General features: G+C 42.5%; 2 protein-coding genes across 8 annotated transcripts in view; one reads left to right on the plus strand and one right to left on the minus strand.

Annotated features, from left to right (window-relative positions):
• Positions 1–16,623, plus strand: part of DUS1L (dihydrouridine synthase 1 like) — a 28,817-nt gene extending 12,194 nt beyond the window's left edge. The window contains exons 12-14 of one of the 6 annotated variants that reach the window (XR_005106506.1): positions 628–730; positions 900–1,009; positions 16,605–16,623. Coding sequence is in view for 2 of the 6 variants with exons in the window: in XM_037402436.1 (XP_037258333.1) it covers positions 628–730; positions 1,061–1,212 (255 nt within the window). In the remaining 4 variants the exon portion in view is untranslated. Of the gene's footprint in view, positions 1–627; positions 731–899; positions 1,010–1,060; positions 5,911–16,604 lie in introns of those variants that run through there. The other 5 variants (XR_005106505.1, XR_005106504.1, XR_005106507.1 and 2 more) reach the window with 5 other exon arrangements.
• On the minus strand, positions 9,355–21,438 carry GPS1 (G protein pathway suppressor 1). 2 transcript variants are annotated; one of them, XM_037402475.1, is made up of 14 exons: positions 21,332–21,365; positions 18,739–18,831; positions 16,626–16,807; positions 15,224–15,388; positions 14,907–15,042; positions 14,664–14,741; positions 14,199–14,259; positions 13,717–13,802; positions 13,105–13,199; positions 11,952–12,057; positions 11,530–11,610; positions 11,275–11,412; positions 10,902–11,036; positions 9,355–10,159 (listed from the first exon to the last, which is right to left on the minus strand). In XM_037402475.1, the coding sequence occupies exons 1-14, from the start codon at positions 21,362–21,364 to the stop codon at positions 10,085–10,087; spliced, it is 1,464 nt and encodes a 487-aa protein (XP_037258372.1). In that variant the 5' UTR covers position 21,365; the 3' UTR covers positions 9,355–10,084. The 2 variants fall into 2 exon arrangements, with proteins under 2 accessions (XP_037258372.1, XP_037258381.1); XM_037402484.1 differs by lacking the exon at positions 14,664–14,741 and having other exon boundaries at positions 9,887–10,159; positions 21,332–21,438.
• Positions 21,439–21,448: the final 10 nt, after the last annotated feature.

Raw genomic sequence — 21,448 nt, forward strand, 5'->3', positions numbered from 1 at the left:
AAACATGAAGGATTTTTTAATTGGGCTGGAGGGAGACACGCCTAACAAAACTTGCTTCTCCAGATCGCGAAGCATGTGTGAGCCAAAGCACCACAGACACCCAGTACAGTATAGCCAAGTTGTCAGCTCTCCCAAGGCTCAAATGCTGCTGTCCACTAAGGGTCTTATATTGTATTTTAATATATATTCAGGTATATTTTATGCTGCAAGTAGGGAAGTAATTGCTGTGGTAACATTTGTTTTAGGCATAGTTACAGATGATCGCAAGCATGTCAGGCACTGTTTCACATACTGCTTTTGCAGAGAACTACAGCACACTCACACTTGTTCCAGAGCACTTACGGCACTTGCCTGCTTGTGTTGTGTAACTTGGGCTGCCCCACAGATTACTGATGTGCAGAAGTGGAATGTGGAATTTGTTTGCTTGTTTGCAGTTTTTGTTCTCAATGTACAGTTGATAGCTGGGGCTCCCCCCGCCATGTGCCATCAACTCTGTCATCTTCATTAGACCAAGGTGTGACTGCCTAATCTACGAGTTCATGGGGCTTTTTTTCTGTAGGTCTGAATGTGCAGAGCTGTATTGTTGCTTATTATAGTAAACAATAATTCAATTTTCACCAATACAAGCTTCTTTACACCCCAATTTCAACCCAGGGCAGTAAATGTGTATTTAACATGTGCCGAGGATGCTGTAAGAAACAAGCATTCAAGGAGACAGCAGACTGTCCAGGTGAGTGCAGCTCTCCTCACAAGCCACTGAGCAAACGTCTCATCTCCCATGTATATTCAGTACCTTAATCTTTGGTTTAGGGGGGAGTGTGTGTTAAATTCAACTTACACAGCTATCTCAAACTTCATAGTACATTTTTAAAATCTGCTTTTCCTTCTATGTATGGTAGTTCTTCTGCTTCCAAACCCTTGGGATGCATAGTTTCCAGCCTATGAGGACCCCTTCTTTGTAACTAAGGAATAAGCTGTTCTGTTTACCAGTGCGGTCATCTCATTTCAGGTTCGTGTTTTGTTTTGTTCCCCCCCCCCCCCCCCATCCTTGCTTCTTCAGGTCATGGATTACTTTTTAAGACCAAATATGAAAAATCCCTTTCCTGGCAGAGTAGTCAAAGAGTAACTCAAAACCCAGAGATCAGTCGGAGAGGAGATGTAGATGTGGGGGACACTGCTGTACTGAAGGAGGCTGGTGACAGTGCAGTGTGAAGCTTTGGAAGTGAATAGTTAAAGAGCTCCTGCCAGGCCTCTGCTTCCCTGGGCCAAAGAACATGCCATCTCCAGCTCACCATCAGCTGTGTGAACTTGTTCCACAGGTTTATTTTAAGTTCTGGAAAAGTTTTATTTAAGTAAAAAGCTGCTTACTCAGGGAATTACCTGCATTTGAAATAAAAAGGATGCAATTAAATTTCTCATGCTGTGTTTTCAAGACTGACAGTGCTGCATTTTTGGGTGGGGGGCAACCTGTAGAAGCTGCCATCACAATCAGCCTCTTGTATGTTCATTAACCCTTTATGTCCTGTTTTTAATACTGGGGAAACAATTTCTTGTATTAGAACAGCCTTCTGGTACACTAAAAATAGGGATGTCAAAGACTTCTCTAATAGAAAACGTCATGTTTCTCCGAGTTTCAGTAGGCCATGTTTTCAACGCAGGAAGCAATCTACAGCACTTTGAAAAAGTGAATGTAAAACTATAAGCTTTTGCTATAACCACATGGTTAATACACAATTATTTGTTTTAACACAGTATGACAAAGCTTTACAGTCTTCCATGAGCCAAAGGTTGGGGGAAAATGGAAACTCTTATTTTAATAGAGGGTTGTCTGAATTTATATGCCAAGTTAGAACCAAGTTCACGAACCTCTCCCTTGACAAAGACTTGTACTTAATTATATCATCATTCTTTCTCCTTCCCACCTGATATATTCTGTGAGCCATGTCAAAACCACATGCAGGTTTACACATGCAAGACCCCTGCCTGGCTTTTACCCTCTTCCCTGTGGGCTTTGTGTGTCTCCTAAGCACTCAGTCAGTGTAGCTTGCCAGCATGCAGTATGCTGTACAGAATGCCAGCAGCAAAAAAGAAAAAAAAAATAATCAATCAATCAGCACTGGTATGCAGCTGTTCAATAGACTGAAGAAATGGAAGCCAAGCCACCCCAGGCTTAAGCTAGAACAAATAAAAGTTTAGCTTGCTTTGACAATTTACCTCCCTCTGGCATTTACTTCACTGCATGCTTAGTGACTGTGCTGCAGAGCATGCGGCTGTTCCCTGCAGAGGACCTGTGCTGCAGCCTGCCCTCGCCCCTTAGCACCATGAGGGCAGCAGGTCTCTTCACACTGCCTTGTCACATGGAGCCTGCTGAGGGGAGCAAGGTGATGATGCACTGTGGGGCCAGTACAACAGTCTGGCTGTGCCTAGTCTGGCAAAGCTAGCATGTTGTGAACAAGCCCTGTGTAGGACCAAAGCCTTTAACTCTAAAATTAGCAGGTCTTTTAAACTACTGTTCCTCCAAAGGGAATGGAGGCAGCAGGGGGAAGCTCAGGGGGTGGGGGGAAATGAGTAGGAGAAGGAAGAAACAGCAGTTATGTGCCTGGGTCCTGAGGAACCACTCCAGCCCATCTAAGCCGGCTTGCCTGCTACTGAGAGCCAGGTCTGAGGGCTGTGGGTCCCAGCTGTGCCACTGCCCAAGGACCTGCTTCCAGCCCACCAAACCACTGCTTCACACAGGAAGATGTGGCACATGCTTAGAAGCGCGGTCTGCTTGCTAGACTACACCAGCCTGTTTTAAGCCAGTAAGTTTGCCTCCATGGAGGCAGGTTTTATTCATAACTGGTCTTAATTATTTTTTTTTTAATTTATTCCAGGCTGGTGCATAGCCCAACGTTTTTCTAACAGCCTACTGTAGCACTGTACTGGCAGTAACAAGAAACTATGTTGTGGTCTAGCTGTCAGTTTTATAATGAAATAAAGCAAGCAAAATGCCAACACCATGTCTAGCAAGGTGACCATCTTATAGTATGTAATGTATTCTGAGTGGATACTCCGTGTTACCACTTTCTGGTCTATAGTTCTGACCCACTGATGGTTTGAGGGTTTGCTGGGCGAAGGGCTGCTTCATTTCACAAGCAAAACAGCTTATCCTATTTCAGCTGGTGCTATGTGTTCTTGCATTCAGCCTGTGCAACACAACACCTACAGACTGGCGCCGATTTGGTGTACCTTGCCCAAATGTAAAATAAAAATAGATCATTTGGCATCAATGCTGGACATGGTATAGCTGTTTTGAACACAACTGGGAGGACAGGAGCCAGAACACTTTTATATTCTTTCCTTGATGCCTCATCTGGCTGACATTTATTTTCCTAGAATCCCAATGGCAGATATTCCCTTTTGGAAGTTACGCTGGGTCTGAAAGGAAATGAGCAGGAAGCCCAGCACAGCAGGTGTGCATAAAGCGCTGGCAAGGTGTCTTCTCAGTGCATAAGGGCTCTTGCCATGGAAAAGAAAGATTACTGAACTGTAATAAATCATAACCCAAAAGTGCCCCCACAGTCAGGAAACCATGCATTTCTGAAAATAGGGAAGACCTTTCCCTGCCCCACCCCCAATCAAGAGAGGGGCTCAAGACTTTTTTTTTTTTTTAATGACAGAAACACAGCATTTTAAGGAATCGGGAGATAACAGCATGCCCTGATTATTTTATAAACAACTTTTAACATGTTTGTTTTGATGGCTCAATAACCAATCCCCATGTGTGTGTCTGTGTGTGTGCATGCATACAGATGTACACATGCACCCTTGAGCCCTGGCAAGATCATTTCCTAACCTGCATTACAAACTATGCTATAGTTTACAGTCATAAGCTCATACACGGACTGGAACAGTATGCTCACAAAACACCCGTAACTACTAGTAGCTGTAGACTTACTTAATCCATGGAGAAATGTTCTCAAAGCATTAATAACAGAGAGCCCATGAGCAAGATTAACAGATCACTAAGCGGAGCACCATATGTGAAGCAGAGGCTGTGGCCTGCCCTTACATCAATCACCCTTGTGCTCACTTTCTCCCATTCTGAGTTCACCATTTCCATGCTGTTTCTTCAGGCACCCTCCCTGTCACATGACCACCTGCATCTTAATTTGTCCATTTTTGGCCATTTGTCTACATGTAGCTAGCTTCTATCTCGCCATTCCCATTAATTCACACCAAGTCCTCTAGAAGGGCCACAAGAGGCAAGAACTTCATACTCATTTGGAGGCCAGACTCAAATGCTGCCTAACATCTAGCTATGGCTTTCTACAGATAATGACAATAAAAGTAGTTCAAACTCTCGTACTGAGTCTTCCCATTTCATTTGCTTGCTACTTTAACAAAATATTTTCCATGATGTTCTCGGAATAGCATCTTCCAACTTTAATCAGCTTGTTAACCAAGACTTTCATCAGCTTTCATAATTTCTAACCACCCTTGTATTCAGATCAAGTTTAGACGCTAAGCTGGGTAGGTGTTACTCTAGCTCACCTTGTGAATTGGAACTAGCACAGAAACCGAGGGGGAGGAAAAGGGTGTGGCATTTACCAAACAGTCCAGTGATTAGTGTGGGAGAACCAAGTTTACAAATGCTTCTCTGCCTTATTTAAAGATGGAAGCTTGAAACCACATCTCCTGCCTCCTGCGGAAACGGACCACTTCTTCCCTTGCACTGGCATACACTTTAAAACTGTCAAATAATTCAGAGTTCCCTGGTCTGTTTGAAAAGCTGCTCCTCTAATGAAAAGCTAGATGTTCATTACCATGGAATTTCAGACTGCTTACCTGACCCATTCCCGTTTACAGTTTCCCAGAAACATCAGAAAGCTCAGCCATTCTCCTGCTCACTGCGCCAGAGAAAATTTACAAAGTCAGAAAAGGCATCTGCATGAGAAACATCCACTGTTAGAACGCAGTAGTGGACTGGTGCTGTGTGAGAGATTTGGGTTATGTTCTTGACCACACAGTGGGATTTTAGAACACATCTCTCGAGTACAGAATCACTTACCACTGTGAAGAAAGAATCAGGCTGGCTTTAGGCTCCTAAGTTCAGGAATGGCCTTATATTTGGGAATGCTGATTGGACACATTTCTATACAGAATCAGTGTTTAAAGCATATTCGTCCCCACCCCCTCTCCCAAGGCACTGATTAATAGGCAATGCAGATAGATACATGCTTGTCTTGTTAGCTTCTGTCCCATGACGTGGCAGAAGACTGCAGCGCTCCTAATGCAGGACTGGAATACTGTTCAGTCAGGCACTGCAACACAAAACTCCCTTTATGCATCTAGCTACAAGTCACCATGCTAATGGAAAAAAAAGTTTCAACCTGAACTTTCAACAGACATTCTAGAATATTATAACCTTGGTAAAGATGACCACTATATCAGTTTCTTAATAAACAGTGCTTGTGAATGAGGAGGCACTATTGCAACATGAGCAAAGCCAAGCCATTTGCCATTCATGCTGGGCACACCTGCACCTACACTACCTAGGGATTACTTTCAGGCTAGGCAATATACTAATTATCCTGTTTATCTCTAATAAAAAAAATTGTAGCCTGCCAATTCAGCAATGTAATGTCCTATTTTGTTTGTTTCACAGGCCCTCAAGAAGATATACATTATTTAATTGTAATGGGAGTAGCGGGAGGAAAGGCAGTGCTCTGCACATAGAATGATGGTGAAAATGATCCTCAGTCTCGAGGTTTGAGGGAGGTTAGATTCTTGTATCTAAATCCATTTTCAGAGGCACACAAGAAGAATTAGTAGTAGTTCACCTAACAAAAAGAAAACCAATGGCCTTTATTTGGCAAAGAGCTTATAAGATGAGATAGCAGAGAATTTTTTTTTTTAAAAAAAACCAAAAAGTACATCCAAACAAAGATTGAAAACCCTGGATCTCAGCACATATTTACAGGGTACAAACTTTATGTACACATAGACTTCACAGTTAAACTACAGGCACATGGAGTATAATCATCAAAGCTATAGCTGCGCAAGTATTAAAGGACTGAAACAGCTGTATCTATGGGATCAAGGACAAGAAGATTACCTAGCCTGATCTACCACGTAAGACAGATTTTCAGATCTTGCCATTTGAATTCTTGTTTGAATGAGACCATCTCTTGCTAATGCAGCTACCCTTCAGTCTGTAGCTTTTAGTAAGTCTGCTGAAGGCTAAGCTTGAATTCTTTCTCTGTCATCAAGAAATTGTCTTAACTTGCATTATGACTTTGTACCAAACTTCTAACTACTGAATCTCATATATTTCTTAGAGGTTGACATAACCTATTAGCCAGTTTCTGTTCCCTATCTAGTTAATTTAGCCTGATCAAGTTATCCTATAAGGTAATCTTAAGCTAGGTTTTTCTATCAGAACCTATGAAATGTTGAACGGAATTCAGATCCATAGAACAGAGAAGCCAAATTACTATCAGTTGAAGTACAAAGCTCATTTGCAAAGCACAGAGTAATTCATCCCTTACACCCTGACAGCATCAGAGATAAGCTGAAGTCAGTTCCATACCAATTTGGTATTTTTCACCCTACTGCAAATTCAGCTGATGGACTATTGAAAAAAATGAAATGCTGACTTGTATTAGTCTCAGCTCTCACAAGGGGGTAGCACAGAAAATACTAAGAGCACTGCCCTGTGGAGCACACTGCTCCCCAATTGTCATCTGCTTCACAGAAAAAGTAATGAAGGAGATTGCATAAGAACCTTGAATAGCCAAATTAAGTTGGCTGAGACTTTACTCTTAAAAAAAATAATTTAAAAATGCTTGACCAGTCTATGCATAATGAGTCTTTGTCAGAAGCATCGTTGCCATTAACATTTCCTCATTTGTTTTTCTAAGAGTTTATATTACATCGCACATATCAGAAATAATACATTATTCAGCGGCAGATTTGGGAGTTGTCCAGAGGATGGAACAATGCTGAAGATTTCAACTAAGTTAGGAAGTAACGCTGAGACCATCATGGCAGAGTCCCAGATACCAACACACAGATCGTACATGCATGGCACAGGGCAAAGACAGAATTCTATTACTTTCTCCCTCATCCACTGAAGTCTCTCAGATGACAGTAGCCCATAGATGCTGCTGCACCCAGTGACAATCCAAGCCACAATGTGATCTCCCCTTCTTATAGGCCTCCCTCTACAAATCTTAGCAATACAGACCACTATGTTGGCCAAGTTTTGGCCAAATATTCACCAATTGTCCCCAACTACTCCAACACAAATCTCACAGTGGCAGTTTTTACATTACCGCTAAAGCTAGTTGTGCTAGTTAAAACTGCCTTCACCAAAAGAACCAGGTTCTTTCCAACTGTTTTTCCTTTATCCCTAGCCAGGTCAGGTGTATGATTTCCACTGCATGACGACACCATCAGTTAGGGCCTACCACCACCATCTCCTTCCTTGTCAACAAAATGGTGCAGCATAAGTTAAAGAAATCCACTTAAGTTCCTCTGAACATATCCTAGACATACCAACACACAACTTCATCCACTGCATTACCTTGCTGGTTACAGGGAATCACAATTCATTCATCACTATCTTCCCATTTATTACTTGGGAAATTACCTAGAAATTTAAGGTAAGAATAATATTTCATTGGAGGAAAATGCTTATCAATGCAAGTTACAAAGAACTATACCTGTGCTGTCTTTTATTTCCTAACTTTTGGACTGGTGGGTAGTTAGGACTGAAGCAGGCACTGAACAATGTCTAAAAGAAATATGACTGGACAGGCCTGACTCACATCTACAAGCAACAGTAGCTTATTTCACAGGCTAAAGGAAAGAATTACATGCCGATAATTCCATACAAAAGCATACACTATGCTTGAACAGTGCCTATGAACTAAGCAATAAAAGACAAATGCCCTATCTGTCCAAAAGAGGTTGTAAGCATTGTCTGGAGAGACAAAACTCATCGCCTTTGCCCCAGCTACGGCACTGCCTCGGGCCACAGCAAGAGCTGGAAACTACTGTTGCCACCTCGTGGGCTCCATGCTGACTGCTAAAGGATACTCTCTTCCAGCCACCTCCCACGAGCAGGCAAGCACTAACTAGTAACTGGCAGAGCAGACTCTCAAGTCAGCATGCTGCAGACATCCATTTACAACTGAGGATTCCTCCAGCAGAAAGCCTCTAGGAAGGAACAGAAGTAATCTAATAAAATCAAGAGTGTGGAAGCTGTGTGTAAGCAAAGATAGCCGGCTTACATGGTGCACCTAACTGGGTTGCAAAACGATCTTAACAAGAGCAGAGCATAAGATCTTATCCTTAGAAATGGTGTCAGCAGCCCATTTTAGGGAAGAAAGTACGTTTAAGTAGTATTACCAGGGCTGGATGACTTTCCTTCAGCATGAGCAGAAGGCATCGAAGTGACTTTCCCAGCATTTCTACAGGGATGTCCAGGACTCATCTTGCCTTTCTCACTAAACTGGCCATCAGCGATACCTGACTCAAAGTTCTTAATTAACTAGCTCTCTCCTTTCTCCCCTCAAAAATGGGTTTCTTCTTCCATGCCAAACAGAAGACATTTAACCAAAGACCTCACAGGAGCTACTGCTTCCATTTTCAGCACCTAAGTCATAAAAAGCATGGAAAGCCAGAGGGAAAGAGTACTGTTGCAATTTAACAGCTGTGCAAACACAGTCCAGGAACTTTGCTGTTAGAATGTTCCCTCAAATTGCACTTTCTTCACAGTTCATCCAAGCCACATCTCCAACCAGATCAGAAAACAAAATACAATTGCCTACAAAATGTCATCAAGCTTAGCAAAAAATGAATGGCTTGAGATCAAAATACCTAAACCCCAACTTTAACACAAAGCTCAAAATACTCAGAAGCTTTTTAATCCTGCTATTTAATGCACTAGACATAACAACTTACTAACAAAGTAAAAGGCGGGGAGGGGGGGCACGGGGCAAAGCATTAACACATTAACAGTAACATCTGTAGTCAGTTGCCAGACCAGCCAGGGCTGGAACAAAATTCTTAAGTTTGCCTTATGAACTAGATGAATGCAAGGCTGCAGTGACTTCAGAAAATTCAGTGCGTATCTCCTTTCATTAACAAAGAACACACACATCTGGGCTGCCACCTTTAACCCCTTTATAAAAGAAAAAGCAGAATAAATGCATCTGGAGAGCGGGCACCTAGACTGGCTGCTTTCAGCTCTTCCACAGGACTTGAGTAGTATTTTATGTCATTTATCCATGCTACCAGAAGCAACTGCTGCACATGTTGGGAAGCCATCACACACTACGGCAGTAAGACTGGACAAACAGCAATATTTGCATGAAGTAGAGATTTACTGCTATGGTAACACTGAACCCCAAAGCCAGGTCACGCACAAGTGGGAAACACATCAGGGAACAGGTCTTTGAAAAGAGATCAGAGAGAAAGAACCTGGATCCAGGTAAACATAACACCCTAAAATAAAGGCCTGTGACTGCATGGAAGCACTGCCATGTTTTCTGGTGTAGGTGAAAAATCATTAAGAGTTTCTCACAGGAAATCTCTCCTATCAGAACTCTACCTCCATAATTGAGAGCAATGCACTTGTAGGTTTATCTGGAATAAACAGAAAGCTAAGCATTGCTCAGAATCAAGGCAGTATTTTCAGGCCAGCAAAACTCATCTTAGATCATGCCTGTCCATTCAGCTTAACACTATTTTTGCAGCTTTGAAACGAAAAACGAGTAGCAGCTGAAAAACTCTCAAATCAGCATCTGTATGAATAACCTGACAGCTCTTTCAAGTGGTGGAAGAAGGAGAATAGAGAGAGATGTTCTACCAAAATTGAAATGACGACCCATTGCAGGGATGCTGTTTTTAGAAAGAATTTCTTTTCAAGGAGAATTGAAGTTATTGGAATATTCATATTATCCACCATCAGCCCTGACCCTCTCAATCCGAGCAAGAAGTGAGGGAGACAGGGACAGTTTGTGAAGCTCAGCAGTTAGTGGGTGAAACACTGGGTAGTCCTGGAGGGACCATTTCTTTTGGTAGTGCTTGAAGTTTTTCACATGTTGGTGCTCATCCTGGACTGGCTGTTAGCTGGAGTAAGCTCCCCTTGGCTACCTTCTCTTGGAGGAGACTGCAACAAGACCAAAACACATCCTAGTTAGTGATGTGTAAATATGCTGCACAGTGCTTCCTGAGAGACCAAATGAAGCACAGCAGGATAGCAGCAGGGGGAGAGCATACCCCCAACTCATAAATAATGATGGCTTTGCAAAAGTGTTGTGTTTACAACTTCTGTAGTTACAGTTCATGAGAATTGTTCCTAAAAAAGTAAAACCGGAACTTCTAAGCCACTCTATTTACCATGTACAAGGTGCTGTTGGCCCCAGAAGTGGAATCCTATCTGGCATGTAGTGACCACAGAGATTAATACACTACAGAATTTAACACATTCTGTAGCAGATGGCCTATCCTCCCCTAAGGGCATTCTTTTGGAACTGCATCATGGAAGGAATACTCCAAGCAATTCATGCATTTTTTACTTCCTCTACTAAAAATAATCACTTCAAACAATCTTTCTTTTGATAAGAGATACGTGTATCAAGAATTAGTTGGAATGCATTAGTTAGAATCAACCCAAGCAGATAAACTTCAAAGGACATTCTGTGTTGTACAAGCAGGTCAATGTATTAGCTAGAAACACTTGTTCCTTATATATTCAGTATTTACTACTGTGAGAATTTGTCCAGTCGTGGGCACGCCAAATCCATTCCCCTCCAGAATCTTCAATTAAACAACTTCTATAGTTTCAGTTTTTTTTAAAAAAAATTAAAACCTTAACACTGTGTCAAAGCCCACATTTAACATGCCCATACCTTGACATGTATCTGGTTGCGGAGGACTGCAGCTCGCAGAATCATAGCTTTGGCACGTCGCTGAAACTCTTTGCCCATTAGTAAAGATTTCTCAAAAGTTGTGCTGCGCTGATCTACATCTCGAGCATAAAGAATCTGTAACCAACACAGAGAACTGTACACAGGAGCTAGGACAGGGTTGCACAGTGGGAAGCCCCTTCTGCACAAGGGAACAAAGCTGAGGTATCACGGAACCTGAGTTTACACACAGATCAGCCCTACTGAGAATACGAGTCACAACAGATGAATGCAATTTTGAAGCGTCCCAGGAATGGAGAGTTTCTGATCTTAGTACAGCTGTCCAGTCTATAATCTGCGGCTCAGATGCACTCACCTTACTGTGTGAGTCTATTCTGGCATTGATCAGTCCCTCCAGGATCAGCTGAGTAAGTTCATCTTCCAGAGCAGCCACTGTGGTATTAAAAGCAGTGGCCATCTTGCGCATATCTGCCGATACGTAGGGGCTGAAGTACTAGGAAGAAGAAAGTATTAAGTTGCCAAAGGTACTCCCTGCTCTCCAAAAAACCATAGAAAAAGCAATTACAAAGAGATGGCCTGTCTCACTGCTCAGGATTACAGGAACAATTACCTGGATAAGGGCACGATTTCGAATCTGAGTATAAAGTGTCCTGACATGAGGTGCAAGGTACATATCCAGCAGCAGGTTGTCCTGTGCAAAAAAACCCACATCAGAACCCGAGAAGCAGCCTTGAAAAATATATATTCCTATGTTCTGAAACATCTATGTGTATATACTTAAAACTTAAGGATATTACGCTACAGCAAGACAATACCATAAAACAAGACTGAATACAAGAACTAGCAGTATATTAAAATATTTACTTCTCCCCACCCTCCACTGCTAAATTACTCCCAATTTCCATTCATCACATCAGGAGACAGAAAACACAGAAGAGCTTCATAGCTACTTTTAACAGTCACTGCTTCTTACAACAGGCTAGGCAAAGGGAACTTTTAGGGTCTGTTCTGCACTGCTCCCTTGCAGCTCACCTTCATCTCATCCAGCATCTTCAGGCATGAAGCATATTTAGATTCGTAGAACTTGAAGATGATGTCGCGAACCTGTGGCTCCAGCTCCAAAAACAATTTGAAGGAGCTACAGATAAAGATGATAGTAATCAGACACTGGAACCCACCACTTAAATACTCCGCAACCTCATCACTCCAAGTTGCAAGGTTACAAACTCTCACTGTCATTTGAAGATTCCAAGAATTTACTCTCCAACAGGCCAGCTAGCCCATTTTCAGCAGGGCTGGTAAAACAGCAAGATGCAGCACAGCATCAGAGCTGTGGTGAAAGAAGGCAAAAGACTTTTGATAAACCAAGCACTAGAAATGTTTGTCCACACAAAACAAAAAAATGAGGTGGAATAGGGCAAAATCAGGATCTACCAGAAAACATAGGTCACATCCATGAATGCACTGTAGTCTGTGCTGGCCAGCTTTGTGTTCCCTTTCACAGCCTTCACAAAGTACAGCATGCCATAGGTAGGTTAGGCATGCAACTGTCTTGGCGCTCTCCCAATTCTCCACCACAGATTTCTGAACCTTGGGATCTCACTCCATGAATCAGCCAATACAAGTCAGGCTAACAACCCTTTTTCCACATAAATTTAAAATCTGTGCTTCCACACACTTAGCTGACAAGAATTCAGTATCATTGTAATTCAATCTGTGACACACAAATATCCATTTTCTTCCAAAGACTAATTCTCTTAACCTTGTATATATCATATTAAGCTGCAAGTTGTATTAACAATTATTACATTTTATTAATATGATTAACGTACACCAGAACAAGTGGTAACATGAAGACATGTTATCTTACAGCTGCCTTCCGTAGAGCTCTTACCCTCTGATTTAATATCTGGTATGGACTGCTGATGGAGACAGAAAATTGGGCTATGTTGATGCTGGATTTGACCCAGGTTGGAAACTTCTGTTATGCTACCAAAATTTCAGCTGTGATTAACCACTGTGTTTTAGACAGTGAAACATCACTTAATGCTAAAGCCAAACTAGGGCTCAGTGATTCTTCCTCTGCTATATGAGAAAGCTATTACGGCCACCAGAATCCACTCTCAACCAAAATCCCATGTCCCAAAAGATGTCCAGTACAAACTCCCCTCAAGGCATCGCCTACCTGCTGGAGATAACATTTCGTTGCAGTTCCTGACGGTCAAAGGTAGCAAGGGCACAGAGACCACCATACACAGCCACATTGCTAGGAGACAGCAGCTGGGAGGGTGGCAGGAGAGAGAGGGGGAGGGGGGGTGGCGAGAGGCGGGGGGGGGGGGGGTGGCGAGAGAGAGAGAGTGCAGGGGTGGGAGAAAGAGGTTGGGATTAAGTATTATACCCCAGTCTCTCATGCAGTGACAAGATTAGCCCTTGTTAAATTTAGTGGAACCACTCAGTGTGCTCTCAGGCCTTCACCCAGAGCCTGAGGAGTGACTGATCACTGCTAAGAGAGCAGAAACCAATTCCAACCAACAGCCAGTCTTTTGATTGAGCTACACAGATATATAAATCTCACCGGTAATTCCTACGTGATCTATAGTAGATCATTTAAAGAACCCAAGAAGAGAGACTTTTAAAAAAAATAATATAAAAAAACCCCCAACCACTCGGTTCACAGCACCACCAAAATACACAGGAGCACTGTGAAAATAACTACAATATCTGACTTTAACAACCTAGTACTGAGAAGAATTACATCCCCTCCAAGACTTGCACACAGCTCCCTCTTGGTCCTCACCTCAGGGAAATCACAGTGATCAAATGATGCCAACAAGAAACACTTTGCTGCCTGTTTGTACTTCCGAGCAGCTAGTTCGGCCAAGCCTAGGAACCAGAAAAAGTTAGTCCTTAGTTTGTGATAGCATACAAATCAGGAGAAATTGTAAGATCTGGAGAGTAGGACAGGCCTCCAAACAGTCGCTAGTGCCTTCACTATTGAAGCGAAATAAGATTCTCTGACTCCTATCTAGTGTCCATTGAACTACGCTGACTCACACTGGCATCCTCTCTGAAGAAACTTGGGGAGAAGAAAGAAATGGCAAAAAAAAGTCAGCAGTTCCATCTCATCAGCTTTATTAAATTTTGCATTTCTGATGAGAAAATACAAAGTCCGTCAAACCTGAGAGAAAAAAATAAACCAAGCACACACTGTTGTCAACGAGCCCTACAGACAGCTAACAGGCAGGGCAGACAATACAGGAAGCTGAAGGATTCACTCACCTGCTGCACATTTCAGTTTCGTGAGAATTGCTTGTGTCTGGCTGTCTCTTTCTCCTCTTTGCTAAAGGATAAGGAAAAGCAGTAGTGAGCAAGCAACATAAACCCCATTTTGATTATAACTGTCCTTGGGATACTACATCCTAATAATTAACTTGCAAATCTCAACAGAAAGATAACTTCATCTTATTTGTTTTGGGAAAGAATATGGCAAGAATTGAGGATGGGAATTCTCTCTGATTTAATAGTGAGTCATATTTCCTGCACTCATATCGTGAGAGAAAAGCAACAATGAATCGCCACAGAAATAGTATAGCAGCCAAGGAGGCTGGATTAGAGGAAGAACAGACTGTTAGATGGAGTCTTACAGGGAGCAAGTTGTAAAGAGGGAAAGGAATAAACTGTCTCACAAATTTTGGAGACAGAAAACAAGGGAAAACTCATGCAAGTTAAAAAGCAGGACCTTACTTCTGCGATTTCTGGTGTAGACTCAGCCTTGCTTACATAGCTCAGAACATGAGACCAATTCTGGAGGTAGACACTGACCTGTAGAGAGCCAGAAACAGTGTAGAATATGCATGGATAAATGGTGTTACTTAGATAAGCAGCATCATTGCAGACACAAAAGGTGTAACCAGAGCAAAGTACAGGTGGACTTTACAGCAGGTATCAGAAAACACCAAGTACTATTTTTCCTGCAAACCTTCCTACCTTGATAACATTGAGGCACATGTTGATAACATGTTTAGCACTGGTGCAGTAATCACGGGCTCGCGAGTAACACTTGAGAGCATTGCTGAGGTCCCCACAGTCAAGGTAATGATCACCTAAGTCATCGTGGCCTCTCCTGGAGCACAGGAATTAAAATACCAATGAACTGTGTGCTCAGAAAAGGACACTGTCAGTTTGTTCCAAACAAGTAACTCAACGCACTGACCTAAGGCACTCAATGCAGTTGACATCCTGTGTAAGGTGCCTGGAGGAGCAAAATGCTCTTCCTTGCTCCAGCAGAGCCTTCTGCATCTCACCTGATACTCTCCTTGATGGAGTTCCCTTTGTAATTTTTCAGATCTGTGTCGAGTTTCTCCAGTTTAAGAAGAGCTTTTTTGCGTGTAGCTTCAACCCAAGCTGTGTCAAGAGGAGGGGGTTCAATTCCACTATCAGGGACAGCATCAGGTGTATTCTGCAGTTCTCTGAAAGAAAAGAGTTTAAAGGGGGCTATTATGCTGCAAACTTTTCAAAACAGAGGTCTGTTAAAGCACCTGGCCCTGTTACCCTAACAAACAGTACTGCATACACAAAATAGACCAAGGAGAAAACAAGGATGGTGGGGAAAAAAGATGATGACTGCTAGGATTTCCAGTAAGAACAGCAACATAAGCATCACAGATGTCTACAGATCTTCTCAAAATTATCCTACTGAACTTCTGCAGGTATTTTATTAACAAGTCAGTCATTGCTAGTTTTAAAGAAACAACCTGCTCTATAAATCCATTGAAAGTAAGTTACTAACAGTGCTGCAATGAAATATTACATTCTATAAAAGTATTTAATAACTCTAAAGAGTCATTGAATCCAGTCAAACATCTGTACACGCAACACAGGGTGCACATGTTCATGAGTTCTCTCCCCAGCTGTACTGCAATGGCTTCATAGCAAAGCTATACTGTACAGATACTATTCAACTTCATTTTCCATTCCGCTCAGGTCAACGTATCTGCTTACATTGAGCTCACTTTCTAATATTGTAAATGGAAAGATATATTCTGAGTTTTATTGTTTTGTGGGTGGGTTTTCTTGGGTTTGTGTTTGTTTTTTTTTTACCAACAGTTCTTTTCACATATAAGAAAACAATGAACAAACATACTGTCACACATAAGTGGTAAAGACTCCCAAGGCAAAACAGAAAAGCAATCAACAAATATGCATAGCAACAAAAATAACACAAAGATAGAAAGTAGGGATGGATAAGTAAAGTATCACAGGCTACCTTTAACAGCAAACCTCTTGTCAGCGGGGGTGGGAGGGGGAGGGGGGGAAAAATACCAAGGCAAGGCAAACAGTTAGGTAAGGTTTTCATTTATGAACACAAAAGCATCTAGAAGAGGCTTTGTGTCCATAATCTACTAAAAAAGGACAACCATGTTCATTAATATTTGAAGCAGTCACAAGGACTAAACTCTCCTCAGTATCTAACTGTAGCCTTTTAAAACACTGAGACTTCAGAATCAGATAATGTCTTCTGTGTTTAATCTTTTAAAAAAGATTAAACCTTAGGCCTGAATACACACATTTCATTGCTATCAAATAAGGGCAAAGGCAAGTTGCATAATGAACACGCTAGCAATACACATGCACCATCCCCCACTGTGGCACACTAGTCTTAACTCAAACAAAAACTCTCCCCAGGTTCCCATGATCTCTTAGTACCTGGTGGCCTCAGACAACTTTCTGTGGATTTCTTCATACACATCAACATTGAAAGTTCTCTGGACAAATGACAGTGCCATCTTGAGAGCTTCCACCCGTAGCTGTGGGCAGTGATCAGCAATAAATTGTAGCCGTTCAATTCGCATCAGACCACTGTAGCTGGATGCATACTGCTCCAAATCCTGCAAACAAAACCTGGTCTTAGAAGGAAAAGATGGCAACACTAAATCAGGCTACAGCACCGTGACCTGCAAAGTGTTTCCTGCAGTCCTGACCCCTTCATGGAGGGCAACATGGCTCAGACAAATAAAAAAGCAGGTAAGATTATTCCATTTCTGCTTTCTTCAAACATTAGCAACTTCCTCAGAAATATGCAGTACATTACAATTTACATATTTTTTTATTTCAGTTGTGATGCTGTCCATTAAAGCTAATCAGCTCACCCACTTTAAGCACCCGTTACATTGCCTGTTAATAATTGTGTCAAGATTCCATCATTTGAGCCAAAATTTCCTAAATCAGAAAACCATTCCAGATGGTTTTTACTTGAAAAATAGCTTCCATATGATAATTTGCGTTCTTTTGCTCATACTAATTTCTTACAACATCTTATTTGAGAACAAATAGGGTCTCTTACTCTTGAGGAAGGATCTGAGGTTTAAATTCTGAACACTTAACAGATTTTAAGCCTTGTCTGGGGGTGGAGAAGAGAAGCACAAAATGTCTAGTAAAGATACCATACCGCACTGCAGGGAGATCTCCTGAAGACAGAAGTACATGTGCAAACTACTGTAGCAGAATGTTCAGGGCAAAGTCAGGCAGGAAGAAAACATTAGATTCAGGCTGCCTGTCCACACTTAATATGCATCCTGTGTCATGTCTGACTCCCTGACCCTCATACGTCTAAATTAAGATATGACTACAAATGTCACAGTAGCATTTCCTAACGTGATTGTTGCCTGATTCTGTGCAAGAACAATCTTGCTCTGAGATTGATACAGGACTGTGCACACTGAAAATCTGTATTTAGGATTCGTGCTTATTTGCTACAGAACTTGAAAAATACAAAGGCAGGAACATTCTTTCTTCCACAGTTTCATGCCTGACGGTGCACAATACTCCTGAAAATCACGGAGTAATTTCATTTTACTCCTCAGCTCTTTGAATGTCAAAAGGGAATTATGGTCCTTCACATCAGTTAGGGTGAAAAGAAAGTCACTAATTTTTGTGGCAGACTTAGATAACATAGTAATAACAGAGGCGTAAAGGTCACAATATAATTGCTTCCTCACTCTAGTTTCAGAACAGAATTGAAATGCAATGAAATCAAACAAGGTATCAGGTCATACGCTGGAAAAAAACAAAACCAACCAAAAAAAACCCCAAACCAAACAAAACAACAACAACAAAAAAAGGGCTCTGCAGTAAACACAATTAACCGTGTGACAACTGTTAGAAGGCACAGGGACAAGAGGAACAAATTAAAGCTTCAGAGGTTATGTGAGATCCAGAGCTTCCCAACAACGCTTTATTTTGCAATTCTAATGTTGCTTTAACTTTTTCCAATTAACATATTTGTTCTCTTCTGCAGCACCTACCTCTCACTGTTACAGAGATGACATATAAAAATTGGCCAAAATCTCAAATCATTAACTCAAAATTGAAGAAACTGCTATAAGTAAATAGTCTTCTGTAACTCTGTGCCTCTACAGGGTTTTAGCCAGTCTCCGGAGGATTGAACAATGAAAGAATTCTGTACTTAAAACACCTGAGCCTTGCTCCTCAAAGAACAAGCCTCAAAATAAAGGAACGATGTCTCCGCAAACAATGAAAGATGTACAAACTATTTCAGAACAAAAGCTGTCAAACAGGCAGCACACAGCAAGTCACAGAACAGCAATTCCTCTCTCATCTCGGGAGGTGCAGTAGAGGTCAGTACGTGACAAGGAACTACAGAAAAGATCACTGCTATTCTTACCCCACCTTGCTTTAAAGAGAATCAATCTCTAAATCACAATTTGACAAGGAGTAAAATGAGAGAGCTTCTCAAAAGCCTTAAAGGAAGAGGCCATGCCCAAGAAAGGTAACCCACTAGCCCCCACCCAGCACATACCAGAGTGGGGTTCTCCACCACATAGTTGATATCAGGTGCATTTTGCTGATCTTCTTGTGGATCTACATCAATCTGCATGGGCTCTACTGCACCCTGAAACAGCAAAACGAGGTCAAAAGTAGCTTACTACACTTGAGCAGGAAACAAGCATGTGATTCAATCTATTAAGGACTTGCTTAAATACAGATTAAATGTTAAAAATTAAAAAACATTCCTCAGTCTTCAGATGTGTTTAGGACCTTTCTCTAGCAACACCAGTACTCAGCATGATGTTTTGTCTAAAACAAGCTGCACTAAGGCTCACCATTCGCACAGAGCATTTTATTTTGTTTGGTACATTATCAAGCAAGAAAGTGAAAGGGTCAATAAATCTGATTCCGCAAAGTATCCTGAGCATGCACGCTAAATTCCAAATGACTTTCCATTTCTCTCCCTTGAGCAAGAGCAGACATTAATACTCCACTCAAGAAGCTCCCAAAGTAAAAAAGTACCCAAAAAGCTCACCAGAACTTTTCAAAGCTACTTTAATGCTTAAAAGTAGTATTTGGGGGAGGGAAGACAACAACAATTTTTAGAAGTATTAAAAAAAGTAAAGAACAGAATGAAGAATGGCAATTCCACACTTTCTACCAAACACTGGGAAAAAATTTATCTGCACTAGAAAAAGTTACCATTAGTTGAACTATCCTACTATAGCTATCCGAGTCCAACTGTTTAGGGAGATTCCCTTTTTCAGGAACAACAGAATTTTATTCTCCCAGTATAACTTGCACTGCTTTGACCCACATGAGGAATCATACCAGTAGAGTGACCTCAGTACAACTGCATCAATTCAATACCTGCACAGGTTCCCATTTAAGACCAATTTACTATGCAGTCCCACAAACAAAGTTGGTATGCTAGCACAAAATACTTCTCCTCCTCCTGGTCAAAAGTGTGCTGAACATTCCCCCTCGGTGTTACCAATTCAACCTCAGGAAAACCAAGTTGAATGTCTTCTTATAAAATGCCAAATACACACAGATATTACCTGTTTGGGGTAAATTGCATAAGTGGACCTTAGAAAGGACAAAAATGACAACACCTTGCCCCCACCAACACCAAATTATTTCCATGTTTTTATTGAATTTGCTGTCTGTTAAGCAATCAAAGATTGAGGGGTTTGCATGTTGGGTTGGTGGGGTTTTTTGGGTTTTTTTTTTGATGAGGAGGAACAGGGCAGACCCAAATTTCCTAACTCTAAAAATTGATGCATCTTGTATTCACCCATGGCCTATTTATTCTTTCACTGACTGGTGCGTACCAAACACACACATATTTCAACAATGGCTTGAAATCTCCCAAAACCTGAAGCAAAAGCAAGCATACAAAAGTACATTCCCTAGTTTGTTACTCTCTGCATGAAGGAAAGGGAGGGAGGGTGCAAAGAAGAGTTTGATTGTCCAGATCACCACTCAGGAAAACTGCATAAAAAACATTTAAGTCACCATATATTGAGACCATTACTTTTTTCATTTTTATCTACTTTATCTCTTTTCTTACATCAGAAACACTGTGTTGGGGTTGCTTTTTTTTTTAGGTTGTTTGCCTTCCATAATAAAAACCTCATAGGGACTCCTTAGAAATCAGCGTTACAGAAACTAACAGCAACTCCAGCTGGTGGAACAAAATTATTTGTGCCCTGCTACACTGGTAGGCTGTAGTCTGCACTTCTCTCAACTCCCAGACATGGCAAAACACAAGGGGGCTGGAATTCCCACCAAGACATGCCAAGTTCTGACATTTTCAAGACAACTATTTTTGAAGCAAGATGCAAGGTTTACTTAAGAGCTACTCATAAAGCAAATAAAACAGTGCTCACTCCCCAACATTCTCTGAGCCCTGCTGGAAGGTACTTTATAAGGCCTCATACAAGCTGACAAGCTGGCACTCAGCACTCAGGCTGAAGTCTCCTGCTGTACTCGGGAGTGACCTACTGCTGGAAGGGATGCAGTACGGATCTGTTACTGATCAAAAAGCTGAGCTGGATGCTGAACTACCCCACATCCTACCCCGAGTTTCCACAACCCCACACACTGACAAAGAACCCTCTGGCTACTAAAGGTAAGACAGGCAGTCAACTCGCAAAGGGATCACCTGTGCGGCTACTTAAGGTCCGGGCTCAGCATATCAACCGACCCGCTGTGGGCTCCTGCGCCTTTTCCCCCGTGCCGCAGACCCTCGGCTCTTCTTCATCCGCCACCTCGTTACACCCCGCTCCGCTACCCAAGCCCTACCTACGGCACACGTAGAACTCGAGAACCACGCAAGAGGGCCGCCGCGGCGGCGGGGGACGCTCGGCTGGGCGCTGCCCCTCCTGAACGGCGGCCGGAGCGACGCAGGCCCGGCGAAAGGGCGAGCCCGGGCCGGCCGAGAGCGGCTCCCTCCCCACAGGGGAGAGGCGGGCGCGGAGCCGAGGGGCAGGCCGCACCGCGCCACCCGAAGGCCACGGCGGGGCCGGGCCGTGCTACTAGACACAGCGCGGGAAGGAGGTCAAGCGCGGCCGCAGCAGCCCCCAGCGAAACAGAGGTGGCGGGAGGCAACGGCCCCGTACCTGCAAGTTAAAGACCTGGACGGGCAGCGGCATCCTTCCCCTCCCCGCCGCCGCTTCCGGTTGACCTCCCCACCTCTCCCCCCTTCCGCGGCTTCCACTTCCGGGTCGCGCGCGCCG

The sequence above is a fragment of the Falco rusticolus genome, chromosome 1 (assembly GCF_015220075.1).
Source record: "Falco rusticolus isolate bFalRus1 chromosome 1, bFalRus1.pri, whole genome shotgun sequence".
In the NCBI taxonomy this organism is placed as follows: domain Eukaryota; kingdom Metazoa; phylum Chordata; class Aves; order Falconiformes; family Falconidae; genus Falco; species Falco rusticolus.